The sequence below is a fragment of the Schistocerca cancellata genome, chromosome 1 (assembly GCF_023864275.1).
Source record: "Schistocerca cancellata isolate TAMUIC-IGC-003103 chromosome 1, iqSchCanc2.1, whole genome shotgun sequence".
Taxonomy (NCBI): Eukaryota; Metazoa; Arthropoda; class Insecta; order Orthoptera; family Acrididae; genus Schistocerca; species Schistocerca cancellata.
In genome coordinates, this window is record NC_064626.1 from 1,043,763,632 (window position 1) to 1,043,781,020 (window position 17,389).

Sequence of the window (17,389 nt, forward strand, 5' to 3'; positions counted from 1 at the left end):
AGAATAATTGTACTGGAATGTTCTGTAGCTGTATATATACTGTATGTGTTCTGGCGGAAGGCAGTTTGCTCCGCGCTCTTGTATGTGCAAGTGCTGAATAAACCTTCGTTAAGTGAAGTTAATGTTCATCGTTCATGTAGTTACACCTTCTTCTATGTGACATTATTTTGGTGGAGATGCTGGGTATTGGAACTTGTGATAGCATACATAATTTACGACACAGTGGATCCCATCAGACCACGAGAGAGCCGCCATTTACGTGGTGAGAAACCTGACTTCGAGCCATATTCAACAGATCGCAATCTACCGGAGACAGAAGAAGAAGACATTACAATGTCAGCAGCTGTGAGCCACCACTTGAGACATCCTTCTGGGTTCGCTGGTGGCGATGGCCAAGATCCAAACAAGTGGCTGAGGTATATGAGCATATAGCCAAAAAATGGGATGACACCGTGTGTTTGGCTAACATATTTTTCTACTTAGAGGGCACTGCCAAACAATGGTATGAGAACAACGAGGTGAAGTTCACAAGCTGGGAAGTATTCCACGCGGAACTGCACAAGTATTTCAGCAACACAAGACTACAGAAGTGCAAGGCTGAAGATAAATTAAAGTGCAGGGCACAGTGTCCAGGAGAAACTATAGCATCCTACATTCAAGACGTCTTGGAGCTGTGTAAAATAGTGGATCCTAGAATGGACGGGGAAGATAAGGTTGCACATCCCATGAAGGGTGTTTGCTGAGGACATGTCTCAAGCCCTACTCCTGAAGGAGATTTTGACAGCAGACAACTTCATAAAATGGTGCCAGTATATCGAGACAATGCATCAAAAAAGAATTACATGCAAGAAGTTTGAATGGGTTCCATCAGGTAGTGAGAGAGGAAGTTCAGAAGGTACTTGGATTGCATGGCGAACAAAACACTGAGACGCTTCAAGAGGTCATAAGGGAGGAAGTGGAACAGACATTGAACCGAATCTCTCGTCCTTCATTTCCCTTTAAAACAGTGAAAAAGTCGAGACCCAGGCAGAGTTACGTTCCTCCAATGCCGCATGAGGAACCTGTTTGGGCACCAAGGAAGACTGACGTCTGGAGAACCCAGTATCACCAACCAGTATGTTTCCACTGTGGATGACCGGGACATGTGGTGCGCTATTGTCGAGAAAGGCGGTGGATATTTGATGACGCCTGCACCAGAAGACATCAGACCGATATTAGCCAACGCCAACTCCGGGACGACGAAGATAGGCAAGAAGATGTGGGTGCAGGACGTCGTATGTTACCATCGCTGCAAGCTAGCCATTGGAGAGGATGCTCCCCAACATGCCGGTCAAGGTTTCCATCGGTGTTTAGAAGCTCCAGCCGATCACCTAGCCACCGTAACCTGGAAAACTAAAGGGTGCGACCTTCCTTGTAGCTGAGGCTGCTGAAGAGAAAAATCCTCTGCCATCGGTCACTACGAAAATGATAGGAAACTACATCGATATCCTCATGGATGGCCGACCAGCCCAAGTTATTGTGGACTCTGGAGCATCATATTCAGTCATTTCGGAGAAGTACCATTGCCAATTGCAGAAAACTATATTTGTCGACAACAAAAAATGTCTGCTGAAGGAGGCTAATGTGAAATATGTAAAACCTACAGGAAGATGTACAATTTGTGTGGGTATAAGTGGCCATACACAGCCCATAGAATTCGTCATCTTACAAGAGTGTAGTCATGACGACCTTCTCGGATGGGACTTTTGAAAGCTCCTCAGGCAATTATAGATTGTGGTCACTCGAAGATTATGCTACATCTACATGGATACTCTGCAAATCACATTTAAGCGCATGTTATAGGGTTCATCGAACCACCTTCACAATTCTCCATTATTCCAATCTCGTATAGTGTGCGGAATGAATGAACACCTATATCTTTCCGCACAAGGCTCTGATTTCCCTTATTTTATCGTGGTGATCATTCCTCCCTATGTAGGTCGGCGTCAACAAAATATTTTTGCATTCGGAGGAGAAACTTGGTGATTGGAATTTCATGAGAAAATTTCGTCGCAACGAAAAACGCCTTTCTTGTAATGATTTCCAGCCCAAATCCTGTATCATTTCTGTGACACTCTCTCCCATATTTCACGATAATCCAAAACATGCTGCCTTTCTTTGAACTTTTTCGATGTACTCCGTCAGTCCTACCTGGTAAGGATCCCACACTGCACAGCAGTATTCTAATGAAGGATGGACAAGCGTAGTGTAGGCAGTCTCCTTAGTAGGTATGTTACATTTTTTAAGTGTCCTGCTGATAAAACACAGTCTTTGGTTAGCCTTACCTGTAATATTTTCTGTGTGTTCCTTCCAATTTAAGTGGTTCGTAATTGTAATACCTAGGCTAGATGAGATGAGATACTGTGGACAGGAAGATGTGCACCCGAGCGTGTGGAGACTGTGTGCTGGGTGAAGTGATCATTCCTGCAGTCAGCGCTAGAAAGGTAACTGTCACGTGTCATGCCATGCATCAACCCATGGATCTTGTAGTGGAATGTAAGAGAAGCATACCACTGTAGAATAACTTGGTCACCCCAGCCTCTGTCATCTCGTTTAAGAACGGATTCAGTGAATTGTGGATAGTTAACTGTCTTCAAGAATCGCAGATCCTTCCAACACGCATGTGCTTAGCAAACGCTGAGCCATTAATTGAAGAACAGCTGAGTGTCATAGAAACCTCCCATACCGAGTCTGTGGGCGAAATTAGCACTACCACTACCAAGACAGTATCTTGTAGCTCGACTATCATCAGATCTCACTAAGGAACAACAGAAGAAGCTACTTGCCATTCTTCAAGATTTCTCTGAATGCTTCAATCCACAGGCGTAGAGAATATTAGACCAATCGACGGTGAAACACCGGATTAGCACTGGAGATCATCAACAAATAAGCCAGAGAGCATACTGTGTGTCAGCAGCAGACTGTTGAATAATTTGCGACGAAGTAGAGAAAATGGTGAAGAATGACATCATTCAGCCTTCGCAGAGCCCATGGTCTTCACTAGTGGTCCTCGTCAGGAAGAAGGATGCAGTTGGCACTTTTGTGTTGATTACAGGAAGCTTAATAAGCTAACTAAAAAGGATGTTTACCCTCTTCCATGTATTGACAATACACTAGATTGTCTGAAGGGGGCTAAGTTTTTCTCAACCAAGGACATTTACCCGGGATACTGGCAAATCAAAGTAGATGAGGCTGATTGTGAGGAAACTGCATTCATCACCCCTGAGGGCCTGTATGAGTTTAAGGTATTGCCGTTTGGTTTGTGTAATGCACCAGCAACTTTTGAACGGATGATGGATAATTTTCTATGCCACCTGAAGTGGATGATGTGTCTTTGTTATTTAGATGACATTGTAGTGTTCTCAGAGACATTTGATGAACATACAAAAGACTGAGGGCCGTTCTTAAGTGTCTCCAACAAGGAGGACTGAAACTTAATCCAAGAAAGTGTCTCTTTGGAGCAAAAGAAATCAGAATACTCGGACACCTTGTGTCAAACAAAGGTGTGCGGCCAGACCTGAAAACCCCCCCAGGGGGTCCACAACTCTTTTGTGGATACGTGCGTAGCGAGCACGGGACCCCGAGCTAATGTGGCCTTCCTTCCTTTCCGGGCTGCATACCTTCCCTTTCCGCATCCTTCCCCATCCCTATCTCCGCCCCTCCTCCCCTCACCTCTGGCTCTTTCCTTCCCTTTCTCCCCATCTGGGAGTATGGTTTGTGCCTACGTCCGGAGACGGACGCTCGTAAATGTACTGCATTCTTCGCCTTCCTTGCTTTTATGTCTTCTTCCTTCCTTTGTCCTTCTCTTTTCCTTACCTCTTCTCTTTCCCTTTTCTCCGCTGCGGCGTTTGAGACCTCTCTTCTTTCCTTTCCCTTTCTCTTTCTTCCTCCCTGTGCATGTCTGAAGGCCGACCCACGCCTTTTGTGCGTAGCCGGTGACGGGGTAACGCGTAATTCCCCGCCCCGGGTAGACAGGTAGGACACGTACGTACCCCCTGGTAATGGCCAGGCCCAGGGAGGGGTGATTACCCGAGCTGATACCTTCCGAAAGTGCCGATTGGTCCCTCCGTCCGTTTGTCAGGAGGTGTGACCTGAGGTGTGAACAATCACCTAAGGCGGGAGTGCCCTCAGAGAGGGCCCCCACAAGGGAGGAGCGTGCCATCGGAGACGCTGGTAATCATGGGGGATTCTTCCGCAATGGTTTCCTCACCTTACACTATGTCTGCTCACAAACGTAAGTATACTGAGTCTCAGCCACAGACAATTCTTCCATCGTTGCCACAGTTCCTTGTTGTTTCTCGGTCTGATGAAGGTCACGACTTCTCCACGGTCAACCCTTTCATTATTCAGAAAGGTGTCGACGCAATTGCAGGTCCTGTAAAGTCTTGTTCCAGATTACGGAATGGCACACTGTTGTTAGAAACACACAGTGCCCTCCAGGCACAAAAATTGCTGCGTACTTCTCTGCTCCACACCTTCCCTGTCCGGGTGGAACCGCACCGTACCTTAAATTCCTCGCGTGGAGTCGTTTATACACGCTCCCTCGATGGATTGTCTGACGAAGAAATTCAGCACTATCTGTCTGACCAGGGCGTAACGGCAGTTCATAGAGTTATGAAACGGGTTGACACGAACATCATTCCAACCCGCACTGTCTTCTTGACATTTGACAAAGTTCAACTCTCATCGAAAATCAAATCACGCTGTGAGATAATTTCCGTTCGCCCTTACGTCCCAAACCCTACGCGTTGCTATCGGTGTCAGCGGTTCAATCACACCAGCCAGTCCTGTTCCAATCCGGCCAAATGTGTTACGGGTGGCAAGGATGCCCATGAGGGTGCTTGTCCACCTCCATCCCCTCGCTGCATCAACTGTATGGGTGACCACGCTGCTTCCTCTCGAGATTGCCCCGTTTTTAAGGACGAAAAGCTCATCCAGGAAATAAGAGTGAAGGAAAAGGTGTCGACCTTTGCTGCTCGAAAATTATTCGCTAGTTGCAAGCCCACCATGCCTCAGACAGGAAAATACAGCACTGTCCTTGCTTCTCCTCGGCCAACAAAGGAGGCGGCCACGCAGACTTGCGACCTCACCTTTAGTGCCACGGTCGTCAGATCGGCCAGCGCAAAGATCGCTCGTTCAACTTTACCACTTTCGCCTGCCCACTCTATGGCTCACGCTTCGTCGGGTTCTGCTAAATCTCTAGCCCAAAAGTCAGACGCCAAGTCTTCGAAAAAAGAGCATACTCATGAAGAGTTTTTACGTACCGCAACTTCACAACCATCGGTTCCTCCTTCAACATCATTCTTCCAAGAAGGCTACAAAGAAACCCAGTTCCTCTCCTTCTCCGCCAAGGCGTGTCCCATCTACAGCACCACCTGGCGGAAATCGCCCTCGGCCATCTTCTGTGTCGCCGAGGCGCACTGCTGGTGGCCGGTCAACCGGCCGATCGCTGGTGGCAGGGGCTGCTCCTGACCAACCTATGGATCAGGATCTTCTGCCTTCGGCTGAATGCCATTCCATGCTGTCGGTCGCAAGCTCTGAGCAGTCGTTGAGTTGACAGCACCCTTGGTCACATTCCTCCATTTTCTGTTCACCCTATGTCCATTATCCACTGGAATATCTGCGGCATTCGAGCCAATCGGGATGAATTGTCGGTCCTCTTATGATCCTACTCGCCGGTCATCTTCTGTCTTCAGGAAACAAAGCTGCGTCCCCATGACCGCTTTGTTCTCCCTCATTTTCAGTTCGTCCGATATGACCTCCCCTCTGTTGAAGGCACTCCAGCCCATGGAGGACTCATGATTCTTCTCCATGATACTCTCCATTATCACCCAATCCCCTTAAACAGTTCCTTCCAAGCTGTCGCCGTCCATCTTTCCCTTTCTGGATATACGTTCTCTCTTTGTACTGTATACATTCCATCATCCACACCAATGGCACGAGCTGATCTCCTTCATCTTCTTGGTCAGCTTCCACCCCCCTATTTGCTGGTTGGGGACTTCAATGCCCACCACCCGCTTTGGGGATCTCCACATCCTTGTCCACGTGGCTCTCTATTGCTAGACGTCTTCCACCAAGCGGATCTAGTTTGCCTCAACACTGGGGTCCCCACATTTTTGTCTGCCTCCACGACAAATTTATCTCATTTGGACCTTGCGGTCGGTACTGTTCCGCTAGCTCGGCGCTTCGAATGGTTCGCCCTTGATGATACACACTCGAGTGACCACTTTCCATGTGTCCTTAGACTGCAGCCTCCTCTGCCATATATGCGCTCGCGACGCTGGAAATTTGCCCAAGCTGATTGGACACTTTTTTCGTCTCTAGCGACATTCGATGACCGTCGCTTTCCCAGCGTCGATGATGAGGTCACACATATTACCGACGTTATTCTTACAGCGGCGGAACGTTCAATACCACACACCTCCGAATTGCCCCGGCGGCCCCCAGTTCCTTGGTGGAACGAGGCATGCCGTGACGCAATACGTGAGCGGCGACGTGCTCTTCGCATTTTCCGTCACCATCCTACTTTGGCCAACTGTATCGGCTATAAGCAGCTCCGTGCGCGATGCCGTCGCGTCATCCGCGATAGCAAGAAGGCAAGCTGGAAATTCTTTATTAGCACATTTAACACCTTCACTCCCTCCTCGGAAGTTTGGAGTCTGCTTCGACGGTTCTCAGGCGCGCCTAGTTCCTCCCCGGTCTCTGGGCCGCCTGCCGCGCATGATACCTTAGTGGACCCCGTCGCAATTTCTAACTCGTTGGGTCAGCACTTTGCTGAGATTTCGAGCTCTTCAAATTACCCGCCAGCGTTTCTCCCGAAGAAACGTGCAGCAGAAGTGCGACATCTTGCTTTCTCCTCTCAAAATCACGAAAGCTACAATACTGTTTTCTCCATGCGGGAACTCCAACATGCCCTCTCTTCTTCTCGCTCCTCCGCCCCAGGACCGGATGGTATCCATGTCCAAATGTTGCTGCATTTATCAACCCATAGTCTGCGTTACCTCCTTCGCCTTTATAATCGAATTTGGACCGACAGTACCTTTCCCAGACGGTGGCGGGAAGCTGTTGTCGTTCCCGTTCCGAAACCTGGAAAGGACAAACATCTCCCCTCTAGCTATCGCCCCATTTCTCTCACGAGTAGTGTCTGTAAGGTTTTGGAGCATATGGTGAATTACCGTTTAGCTTGGTGGCTGGAATCCAGCAGTCTTTTAACACCAGCCCAATGCGGATTTCGGAAGCATTGTTCTGCAGTTGACCATCTTGTTGCTCTCTCCACTTATATCATGAACAATTTTCTCCGGAAACGCCAAACGGTAGCAATATTTTTCGATCTGGAGAGAGCATACGATACCTGTTGGAGGACAGGCATCCTCCGCACACCGTTCTCTTGGGGCTTTCGAGGCCGGCTGCCCCTTTTTCTTCGCGAATTTATGGCAGAGCGCACTTTTAGGGTGCGGGTGAACACTACTCTCTCCCGTACTTTCTCCCAAGAAAACAGGGTACCCCAGGGCTCCGTGCTGAGTGTTGTACTGTTTGCCATCGCCGTAAATCCAATTATGGATTGTCTCCTTCCTGATGTCTCGGGCTCCCTCTTTGTGGACGATTTTGCGATCTACTACAGCTCTCAATGGACCAGCCTTCTTGAACGACGTCTTCAAGGATGTCTCGATCGCCTCCACTCGTGGAGCATCGAAACCGGCTTCCGTTTCTCACCCAGTAAGACCGTTTGTGTCAATTTTTGGCGACGTAAGGAGTTTCTTCCGCCCTCCTTACATCTAGGTCCTGTCAACCTTCCGTTTTCAGACGTCGCTAAATTCTTGGGTCTTATGTTTGACAGAAAACTGTGCTGGTCCTCCCACGCTTCCTATCTTTCGGCTCGCTGTCTGCGATCGCTTAACACCCTCTGTGTCCTGAATGGTACCTCCTGGGGAGCGGACCGAGTGGTCCTTCTCCGCCTCTATCGCGCCTTAGTGCGCTCGAAATTGGATTATGGAAGCATAGTCTACTCCTCTGCTCGGCCGTCTATTCTTCAGCGTCTCGACTCTATCCACCACCGTGGATTACGTTTAGTGTCTGGAGCTTTTTACACTAGCCCTGTGGAAAGCCTTTATGCTGAGACTGCTGAACCTCTGCTGTCCAATCGGCAAGCAGTCCTCCTGAGTCGTTATGCTAGCCATCTGTCTTCCATGCCTGCTAATCCAGCCCATGACCTTTTTTTCGACGCCTCCTTTGATGTAGGGTATGCAGGCCGCTCCTCCTCCCTACTACCCCCGGGAGTCCGCTTCCGTCAACTGCTCCATTCTCTTTCCTTCCGCTTTCCTAAAACCTTCTTGACAACTTGGGGTACAGCACCGCCTTGGCTCCGTCCCCGGATCTGCCTGCTCCGTGACCTTTGTCAATTTCCTAAGGATGGTACCCCTACACTTGTTTATCGTCGGGCATTTGCTGCTCTATGTGCACAAATGACGGACGCCACATTTATTTACACCGACAGCGCGAAAACATCGTTAGGTGTAGGGAGTGCCTATATTGTTGGCGACACCCCAAATCGCTTTCGGCTTCCTGACCAGTGTTCGGTTTATACTGCGGAGCTTTACGCTGTTCTCCAGGCTGTCCACTACATCCGCCGCCATCAGCAGATACAGTACGTTATCTGCTCATATTCTCTCAGCTCTCTCCTCAGTCTCCAAGCTCTTTACCCTGTGCACCCTCTGGTCCACCGGATTCAGGACTGTCTGCGCTTGCTCCACCTGGGGGGCGTCTCGGTGGCGTTCCTCTGGCTCCCGGGACACGCTGGTATCTGTGGGAATGAGGCGGCCGATATAGCGGCCAAGGCTGCAGTCTCTCTTCCTCGGCCAGCTATTCAGTCGCTTCCCTTCACCGATCTACGGAGCGGTTTATGTCGCAAAGTTGCTCATTTATGGCATGCGCATTTGTCAACACTTTCCCGTAATAAATTGCGGGAAGTGAAAGCCCTTCCTTGCGCTTGAACCTCTTCCTCCCGAACGCGTCGTCGGGAGGAGGTAATTTTAGCTAGACTCCGGATAGGGCACTGTCTTTTTAGCCATCGACATCTTTTAAGCGGCGATCCTCCCCCACTCTGTCCCCACTGCTTTCAGCTGTGGACAGTAAGACACCTTTTAATTGAATGCCCCTATTTTAATCCGTTACGCTCCCATCTACAGCTATCGCCTGATCTATCGTCGATTTTATCAGATGACACGCGCTCAGCCGACCGCGTTCTCCAGTTTATTAGTGACAGTGAAATGACGTGAGTCATTTGAAGCTTTTTTTGGGGACAACCACCCCCTTTCTGTAGTGGATTTTTAAGCATTCCTTCTATTTTTAGTTTCTCCAATTTTATGAGTTTGTTCCCATTGCTGCTGGTTTTCAATTTTGGTTTTTTACTGTCTTAAGTCACGGGCTGGGTGCTAATGACCATAGAAGTTTTGCGCCCTAAAAAAAAAAAAAAAAAAAAAAAAAAAAAAAAAAAAAAAAACCTGAAAATGTGAGATCTATAAGGAAATTTCCTATTCTTAAAAGTATTAGAGATGTGAGAAGCTTCCTCAGATTATGTTCTTATTACCGCCGTTTTATCAAAGACTTTTGTATCAAAGCCAGGCCACTCCGAGTTGTTAAAAGCTGATGCTAAATTTATCTGGGGTGGTGCTCAACAAGATTATTTCGATGTGCTGCGAAAAGCTGTGACGACTGACCCTGTACTTTGGCTGTATGATGAGAGAGCACTTACAGAACTACATACAGATGCCAGCGGGTATCGATCAGTGTTGTTCTGGTGCAAATTTCAGATGGAAAAGAGAAGGCTATAGCCTATGCTTCTAGGACACTTACAAAAGCCGAGAGAAACTACTCAACAACAGAAAGAGAATATCTTGCTGTGATCTGGGCCATGTGCAAATTTCGACAATATCTCTATGGAAGTCCATTCACAGTTGTTACAGACCATCATTCACTTTGTTGGTCGACAGGTCTTAAGGATCCAACAGGACGACTCGCCACGTGGGCACTACGTCTTCAAGAGTATGACATTACCATAGTGTACAAAAGTGAAAGAAAACACCAAGATGCCGACAGTCTCTCAAGAAACCCTGTGCAGGACCATCAAGACTTTGATGAAGACAGTGAGTGTCTCGCTGCACTCCAGGATCTCTCTGCTGAGCAGAAAAAGGACACCAAGATATCTCAAAGTATGCTTGCCATAATCAGTCAGAGGATGTGAAAGGACAATTTCGGGTAGTTAATGGATTATTTTGCAAGAAAAACTTTGATCCATCTGGAAAGAGTTGGCTACCAGTGATTCCTAAACACATGCACTTAGACGTTCTACAGAAATTCCATGACACACCTGAGGCCGGACATTTAGGATTTCTTAAGACCTACGATAGAATCCGTAAGAGATTTTTCTGAACAGGTTTATTTAAGAGTGTCCGTCACTATGTGTCGCACTGTCGAGAGTGCTAGAGGAGAAAGGCAGTTCCTCAGAAACTGCCTGGCTGACTCATAACAATTCCACCAGCTGAAACGCCTTTCCACTGTTTTGGGATCAACCTCCTCAGATGATTTCCAATATCTGCTAGTGGCAATAGATGGATTATTGTTTGCACTGATTATTTTACATGCTATACCATTACAAAAGCCGTGAAAACAGTTGAAGCATCTGAGGTAGCCAAATTCATCGTGGAAGACATTGTGTTAAAACACGGTGCCCCAAGGTCGTTAATTACAGATCGAGGGAAAGTTTTTCAATTGAAACTTTTGACAGAGATAAACTGTCGGTGCCACATTACTCATCACATGATGCCTGCTTACCATCTGCAAACTAATGGGCTTACTGAATGCCTTAATAATACCTTGGCCGACATGCTATCAGTGTTTGTCAATGTTGAGCAGAGCAACTGGAATGAGGTGCTACCTTTCGTGACATTTGCCTACAACACTGCCAAACGAGACACCATAGGATTTACGCCATTTTTCCTGGTGCATGGGCATGAGGTGACTATGACGTTGGACACTGTGTGAAGTGAGCCACCGCCCTGTTCTCTACCGGCCTGATGACCTTGTTTGGATCGTCACTCCTGTTTGGGAGGTTGGTCTCTCTGAGAAGCTCCTCAGGCGCTACTTTGGACCTTATGAGGTTGTAAGACAGTTGTCTGATGTTACTATGAAGTTGAAGATTTCGACTGTGATGCAAGACGATGAAAGATAAGAGATACGGTCTGCGTCCTTCGAATGAAGCCCTACAAGGATTCTGCCACCCAGGGTAAATTCGAAGCTCTAGCAACAGGCAAAAAGCGGAAAGGTGACAAATAGCGTAGGGAGTATGCAGGACCAATGATTTGTTCCCAGACTAGGAGGGCATAACACCAAGATGCTGTTCTCTTAAGAAGGGAGCAATGTCGCAGAAGAAGCTGATTAGTACTGTGGTGTAGTGGTTATGATACTAAACTGTTGACTGGAGGGTCGTGAGTTCCAAACTCACCTGGACTCTGTACCATTTTAATTTCTATATTTGGTTTGAGTACATTCTAGAAGTATCCACAAATGTCAAGAATAATTGTACTGGAATGTTCTGTAGCTGTATATGTAATGTATGTGTTCTGGCTGGAGGCAGTTCGCTCTGTGCTTTTCTATGTGCAAGTGCTGAATAAACCTTCGTTAAGTGAAGTTAGTGTTCATCATTCATCTAATTACACCTTCTTCTATGTGACAACATGTATTTATTGCTCGTTTATAACCTTCGTTGTATAGGCCTGAAGGTGACTTAATGTGAAGTTGAAACTGGTAGCCTAAAAATAAAACCTAAATAATGGCTGTTGGTATTGTATTATTGGACATGCCAGGATGGTTCCTTTGAAAAGAATGTGACCAATTTCATTCCCCCCCTCCTGACTCAGCTGGACTCATTACATTCTGTGCATTGGGAGTGAGCCAAAGCTACTTGTTCAGGAACAAATCGCCACACAATTCACTGGACACTTATACAGTCATTCAAAGAAATATAACACATGGCCTGGCTCAAAACTATTATGTGGAACTCCTGCAACTAATCATCTCATGGTCAACAGATCATCTTCTTTCTTAAATTGTGGGACTAGAACAGAATTCATGGTTTACAAGTGCATCATGTGGAAAGAATGTTGAGGACACCCGCTGGTATAAAGTGAGGTAGCTCAACAATCCATATATTAGTCCTACAGAGCAATTGTTAACACAGTTTGTTGTTAAAATATTGCACATGGAAGAAAGACTTTGTATGTGTGCTTATAGGGAACTATAGCTTCAAACGTGACTGTGCCCTGAGTTTCATTGTCGTTTCCAGTGGTGAATTGTGCAAAACTTTATCATTGTGCTACAATTTGGTAGCCTATAGCCTGTTGACTGACGAGGGTAGTAATCTTAACTTAATTGAATATATTAATTTTATGTACCTAAATTGAACTGTTTAAATATTTAAATTTTATAATTGAGAGTTTCACATTGAAAGAAATAAAATGAAACAAAAAAGGATGATAGGTGTGGGAATTAGACCAGAACTGACGATTTGTCAGTCAGTGTGCTTGGCCACTCAGCCACGGTGCAATTAAATCAACTGCTCCTCAAACTTCCCCATAATCTATGCTTGGACAGTGCATTACACACACTTTCACAGAAAAATACTGACCTGGTGATGTGAGCAACACAACACTCATACAGTCAGAAGGGATGATGTCACATCAGATCGTGCATAGTTGAAAACAGACAGCTGCATCCCTTCTCTGAGTTGATCAAAGTGTGGCTGACTATCATTTCAGCACTTGACACTGGTTTCTAGTTATTGCATAGAGAGCACTACAAAACATGTTTTTGCTCATTTTATTTGCATACCAACACACATTCAAAGAGAAATGGCATAATTTTAGTGCAGTTCCCAGCTCACATTCACAAAGAAGGGCATAATTTTAGTACAATTTCCAGATTGCTTGCATTTGAAGAGAAATAGTATAATTGTAGTACAATGTTTCTAGTATCCTGTAGCACATTAGCTCATGATATTTTGTCACCACTGGTTGTTTCAGTGCTTTTGACCCACAGTCCTGTGTGATGTCTGTCTACCACTTTAAAAACCTCTCTTCCTCATTGCCCTTCCATCTCCTTGTCCGAGTGACAATACTCGTGACTTCAAGTGTATGTTGTATGGTACATCTACAGTAGTACAGTGTCCAGCACAACAACAAAAAAGTGTTTTTTGTTATTTTGCAAGTAGTATTGTAAACATTTCTGGTATATTAGAAGGCTGATGGAAATCACTTCTAACCTGTTACAAATATAAATATAAATTTCTTGCAGAGAAACTCATATGACTGGTACATACCTAAAGGAATTCTCAAACGAAATTGGATGAACAAACATTTGAACGAGTTACCTGCAGTAGTTGTTGTTTTTTATGAACTGGATTGGGATGATCCTCATTGGAATGAAAAACGTATTGAATGTTCATCACGTGTACAATCCATGAGGTAATTCTCTTATACTGATAATAACAGTAAAGTGATGCTAACAAAATACAGTCTAACTTTCCAGTAAGTTTAGGCTAAAAGAAAAAGTTAGAGACTTTATTATGGTAATGGAAAGTTCTTGGTGCAATACAAATAATGAAAGGAGTTAAAGTAACAATCCAGCGTATAGTCGAGGCACTGTGTTTTCGATAGGGACAGAAACAAGACTGAGGACAGTGATAGCCTTCAGATAAATTGTTCTTCAGAGCAATAGTGTGTGTGCACATGAGCTTGCTGCTCCACTGCCCCTTGCACGTCCCCCCCCCCCCCCCCCCCTCTTCTCTCTCTCTCTCTCTCTCTCTCTCTCACACACACACACACACACACACACACACACTCTCTCTCTCTCTCTCTCTCTCTCTCTCTCTCTCTCTCTCTCTGTACCATGATATTGGTGCCCAGATCATCACCGAACCCCTGCCATGTGCTGGTAACTCGGTTAGAAGTCAGAAAAAATGTGAAACAATACTCGTACAACCAAATGACTTAGTGCCATTGCTTCTTAGTCCAGGTCTCAAGGCTTTGGCATCATGTTTTCCTGTTAGAAACATTTGCCTCAGTAATGTGTGGTTTTGGAATTCCAGTTCATCCTCCAGTTCCATGCTCATATTGTTCTGGTGTTGATAGGATTCACAAGTTTGACATTAAGTTCTGCAGTGACTTTTGCAGCTATCACCCCCTTATTTTTCATTACAGTCCTCTTCAGTGATCATCTTTCACAATCACACTACACGCTTTCATCCGTGTAGTGGCTTAGTGGATAACATTTTTCCTCTTTCTATGTATGATATATAGATCTTTGATATAGTGCATTTTGAAACACTGAACACTTCAGTTAAAATAGCTTCCGCTATATGATGACCAACATTTTGACCAAGTCTGAACTCGCTTCACTCCAACATAATGCACACAAACAAAAGCTTCTGCTATATGAGCACCAATAATTTACCCAAGTTTAGATTCATTTCACTCCAATATAATGCACACACAGCTACACAGAACACAGTTCTGACTGTGATCGCTACTTGCACTGTTTTGAGGCTGGCCAAATACAACAACACAACCTGCAGGGCTGGTTGGCATCTGTATTTATGTTCAAGCATGCACATCTCATGGTGTTTTCATATTTTTGTGTAGCTCCTATATGTTTGCTTGCATATATTTGATTTATTTGTTTTGCTCCCAAGAATCTTATGTTGTTTGAAGTGCAAAAGATATAGGACAAGCAATGTTCATAGAAATACAAAAATGTGGTAGTACATAGAAATACAAAAATATGATAGAGAAATATGATAAAGTACAATAATAATCTATAATAATAAATATCTATAGCACACTTCAAAAACAAAATTGTAACTTATCTGTCAGATTTATTCACAACAATTCAGAGAATGACAATAAGAACTGTAATAAATCTTCAAAAAGAGTCAATTCAGATTGAACTTTATTCACCAGCTGATTAAAGAAGAGTGTGTATGTAAAATAATCTTAACTTTATTCCAAAATACATAACTTTACTGTTTCCATGAACTTAGAGGGGTAATTTATTGTAGAGTACACTGTCCATATTTCTTACTCCAACAAGATTCATGCTCAGACTTTATCTCCTAAGATGCATGTTTGCACTGAACTGTGTGTTATAATTATGAACAGACACATTGGTCTCAAAAAAATTTAGGTTCTTCTTAACTGCAAGGAACATAAAATAATTTCACTTAATATTGGCTCAGTGGATATTCAAGGAAACATATGTTTCATTATCTTTATGAACATCTTTTGCAATAGAAAATTTTTCCTATGTACTGACCCTCAGACTGGAATAACATAAGTGGCAGTTTAAAGTACTAATACAAAGTAAATATGACAGGATGGACCAAAGATTTGAAAAGCTGCTCAATCTTTTGAGCAAATTTGAGTATTTCGTTGTAAGTTATTGTCTCTTTACACAACAATAAATTTTCTTTTACTTGTTGTGTTCTTTCATCATTTATTGGTGTGGGATCCATACCGATTGGGTGATTTTTGAAGGCATCGAAAAGCATATGGGCATTTCTTCTTGTATTTAATAATAGTGTGTTATTACAAACTAGGAAGTTAGTTTGGTTATAGAGTAAGTTAATTCAGCATATATCAAACAGCTGGATTTTTAATGTAAGTACTGTGGTGTTATGTTGTTGCAGGGTGGCACTAGATGGACGAAACACACGTCTGGCTGTGGTGCTCATTCAGCAAACAGTTTCATTGCCAACAGGTGAAGATGTTTTGGCAGCTGAAAGAGCAGCTGCATTGTGCACAAGTTGTGAACTGAATCCCAAATCATTGTTTGTTCTTCCTCATGAGGATCACCTACATGGTTATACAATTCGGTGAGTTGAATAGACTGTGAAATTATGTAGGATAACAAAGATAATGATTATCATAGATGTTGATGTACGATTATTTGATAAATATTCTGCTGTCGTGGATTAAGTTCAGTTACAATGCTAAAACTACGCACAGAGTTCCCAGCAGAGATAGGCAAATGCTTTATTACCGGGAGTGAAGTCACATGTTTAGTAATTTATCTTCAGTAGCAGCCATTCTGTCACTTTAACCAGTGAAATTCCTAATGTTATTGCCTGAGCAGCGTAGTGGATAATAACCATTTACTCTGGAAGTGATGCAGTAGAAATTCACACAACACCTTTAACACATGTTTTTGCAAACTGATAGGAGTGGATTGTTTGGGAAATAATTACTCAATCCAGATTTCATTCTGGAGAGTAATTTAACATGAAGTAATAATTATGTGAGGTGTCACTGTAGAAATTGAGGCAGGTGCAAGCCTTGTGAGGGTACGAAGTCCATTTGGTCATTTTGTAGATGTCTGGCTGCCATGGCAAGAAGTTACTCATGGCCCCATTGTTGCTAAAGAATATTTTATTTAAACTGAATTCTATTATTCAGAGAGTGGCACTGTGCAGACACTGAGTAACTTTGCTGTGTGAACTATGCTGATAAATTTAACTTTCACAACTACACTGGACTTGGAATTTTCTACAGTTACACCGAGCTGAGACTTTAAATAATTTTGATCGGCTGGTTTATGTGTGGCACGCAGAACATTTCGTATGCATTCCGTTCTGTGCTATGAAAATTGAAAATTGTTTAGCAGTACTAACATATATTAGACACTTACAGTCATTAGTGTTTAGGGCAAGTAAACACTTTATGAACATTTATTTACTTTCGTTCTTCACTGACAAGATGTTAGGATTTCAACAGCTGTGTATTGGGTTGTTCCGAGTAAGAACTTGCCTTTTAATACAAAAGTATATCATTTACTGATTATAAACTGTGTTTCAATTGTAAGCCTCCTTTGTTATTTGCATTCTGATCAACAATATCAAAACCATTTCATTATATAAAAGATATTTAAGTGTGACCTCCCTCCCCACAGCACTAGTGAGATTTTCATTTGGTATCCATAAACACAAGGGAGATGTACGGTAGGTAGTTTTAGACACACAGCCGGATTTTCCACATACCTGAGTGTATTTTTCCACTTGGAGAACCTTTCAATGCATGGTGAAAAGTTTACTGTAATATCACTAACCACGATGCAGAACTTTTCTCATGGCATTGCAGAATCTTTGCTGGTCATTAGTTGGAAAAATTAGGATACTAGTGTTTCTGACAGATAGAAACGCTTAATAGGGGGTTATTGTTAGCTGCATTTTTGGCTGAACCAATGAAAATTCCCGTGTGTAAGAAAGAAATCACTCACTGTGCAGCAACAGTACTGATAGCTTGGT

General features: G+C 44.1%; 1 protein-coding gene across 1 annotated transcript in view; it reads left to right on the top strand.

Annotated features, from left to right (window-relative positions):
* The window catches only part of LOC126090089 (trafficking protein particle complex subunit 11), a 122,681-nt gene that overhangs the window by 9,156 nt on the left and 96,136 nt on the right, over positions 1-17,389 (top strand). The window contains 2 exon segments of the mRNA XM_049906959.1: positions 13,387-13,556; positions 15,776-15,961. Of these exon segments, the coding sequence (XP_049762916.1) occupies positions 13,387-13,556; positions 15,776-15,961 (356 nt within the window).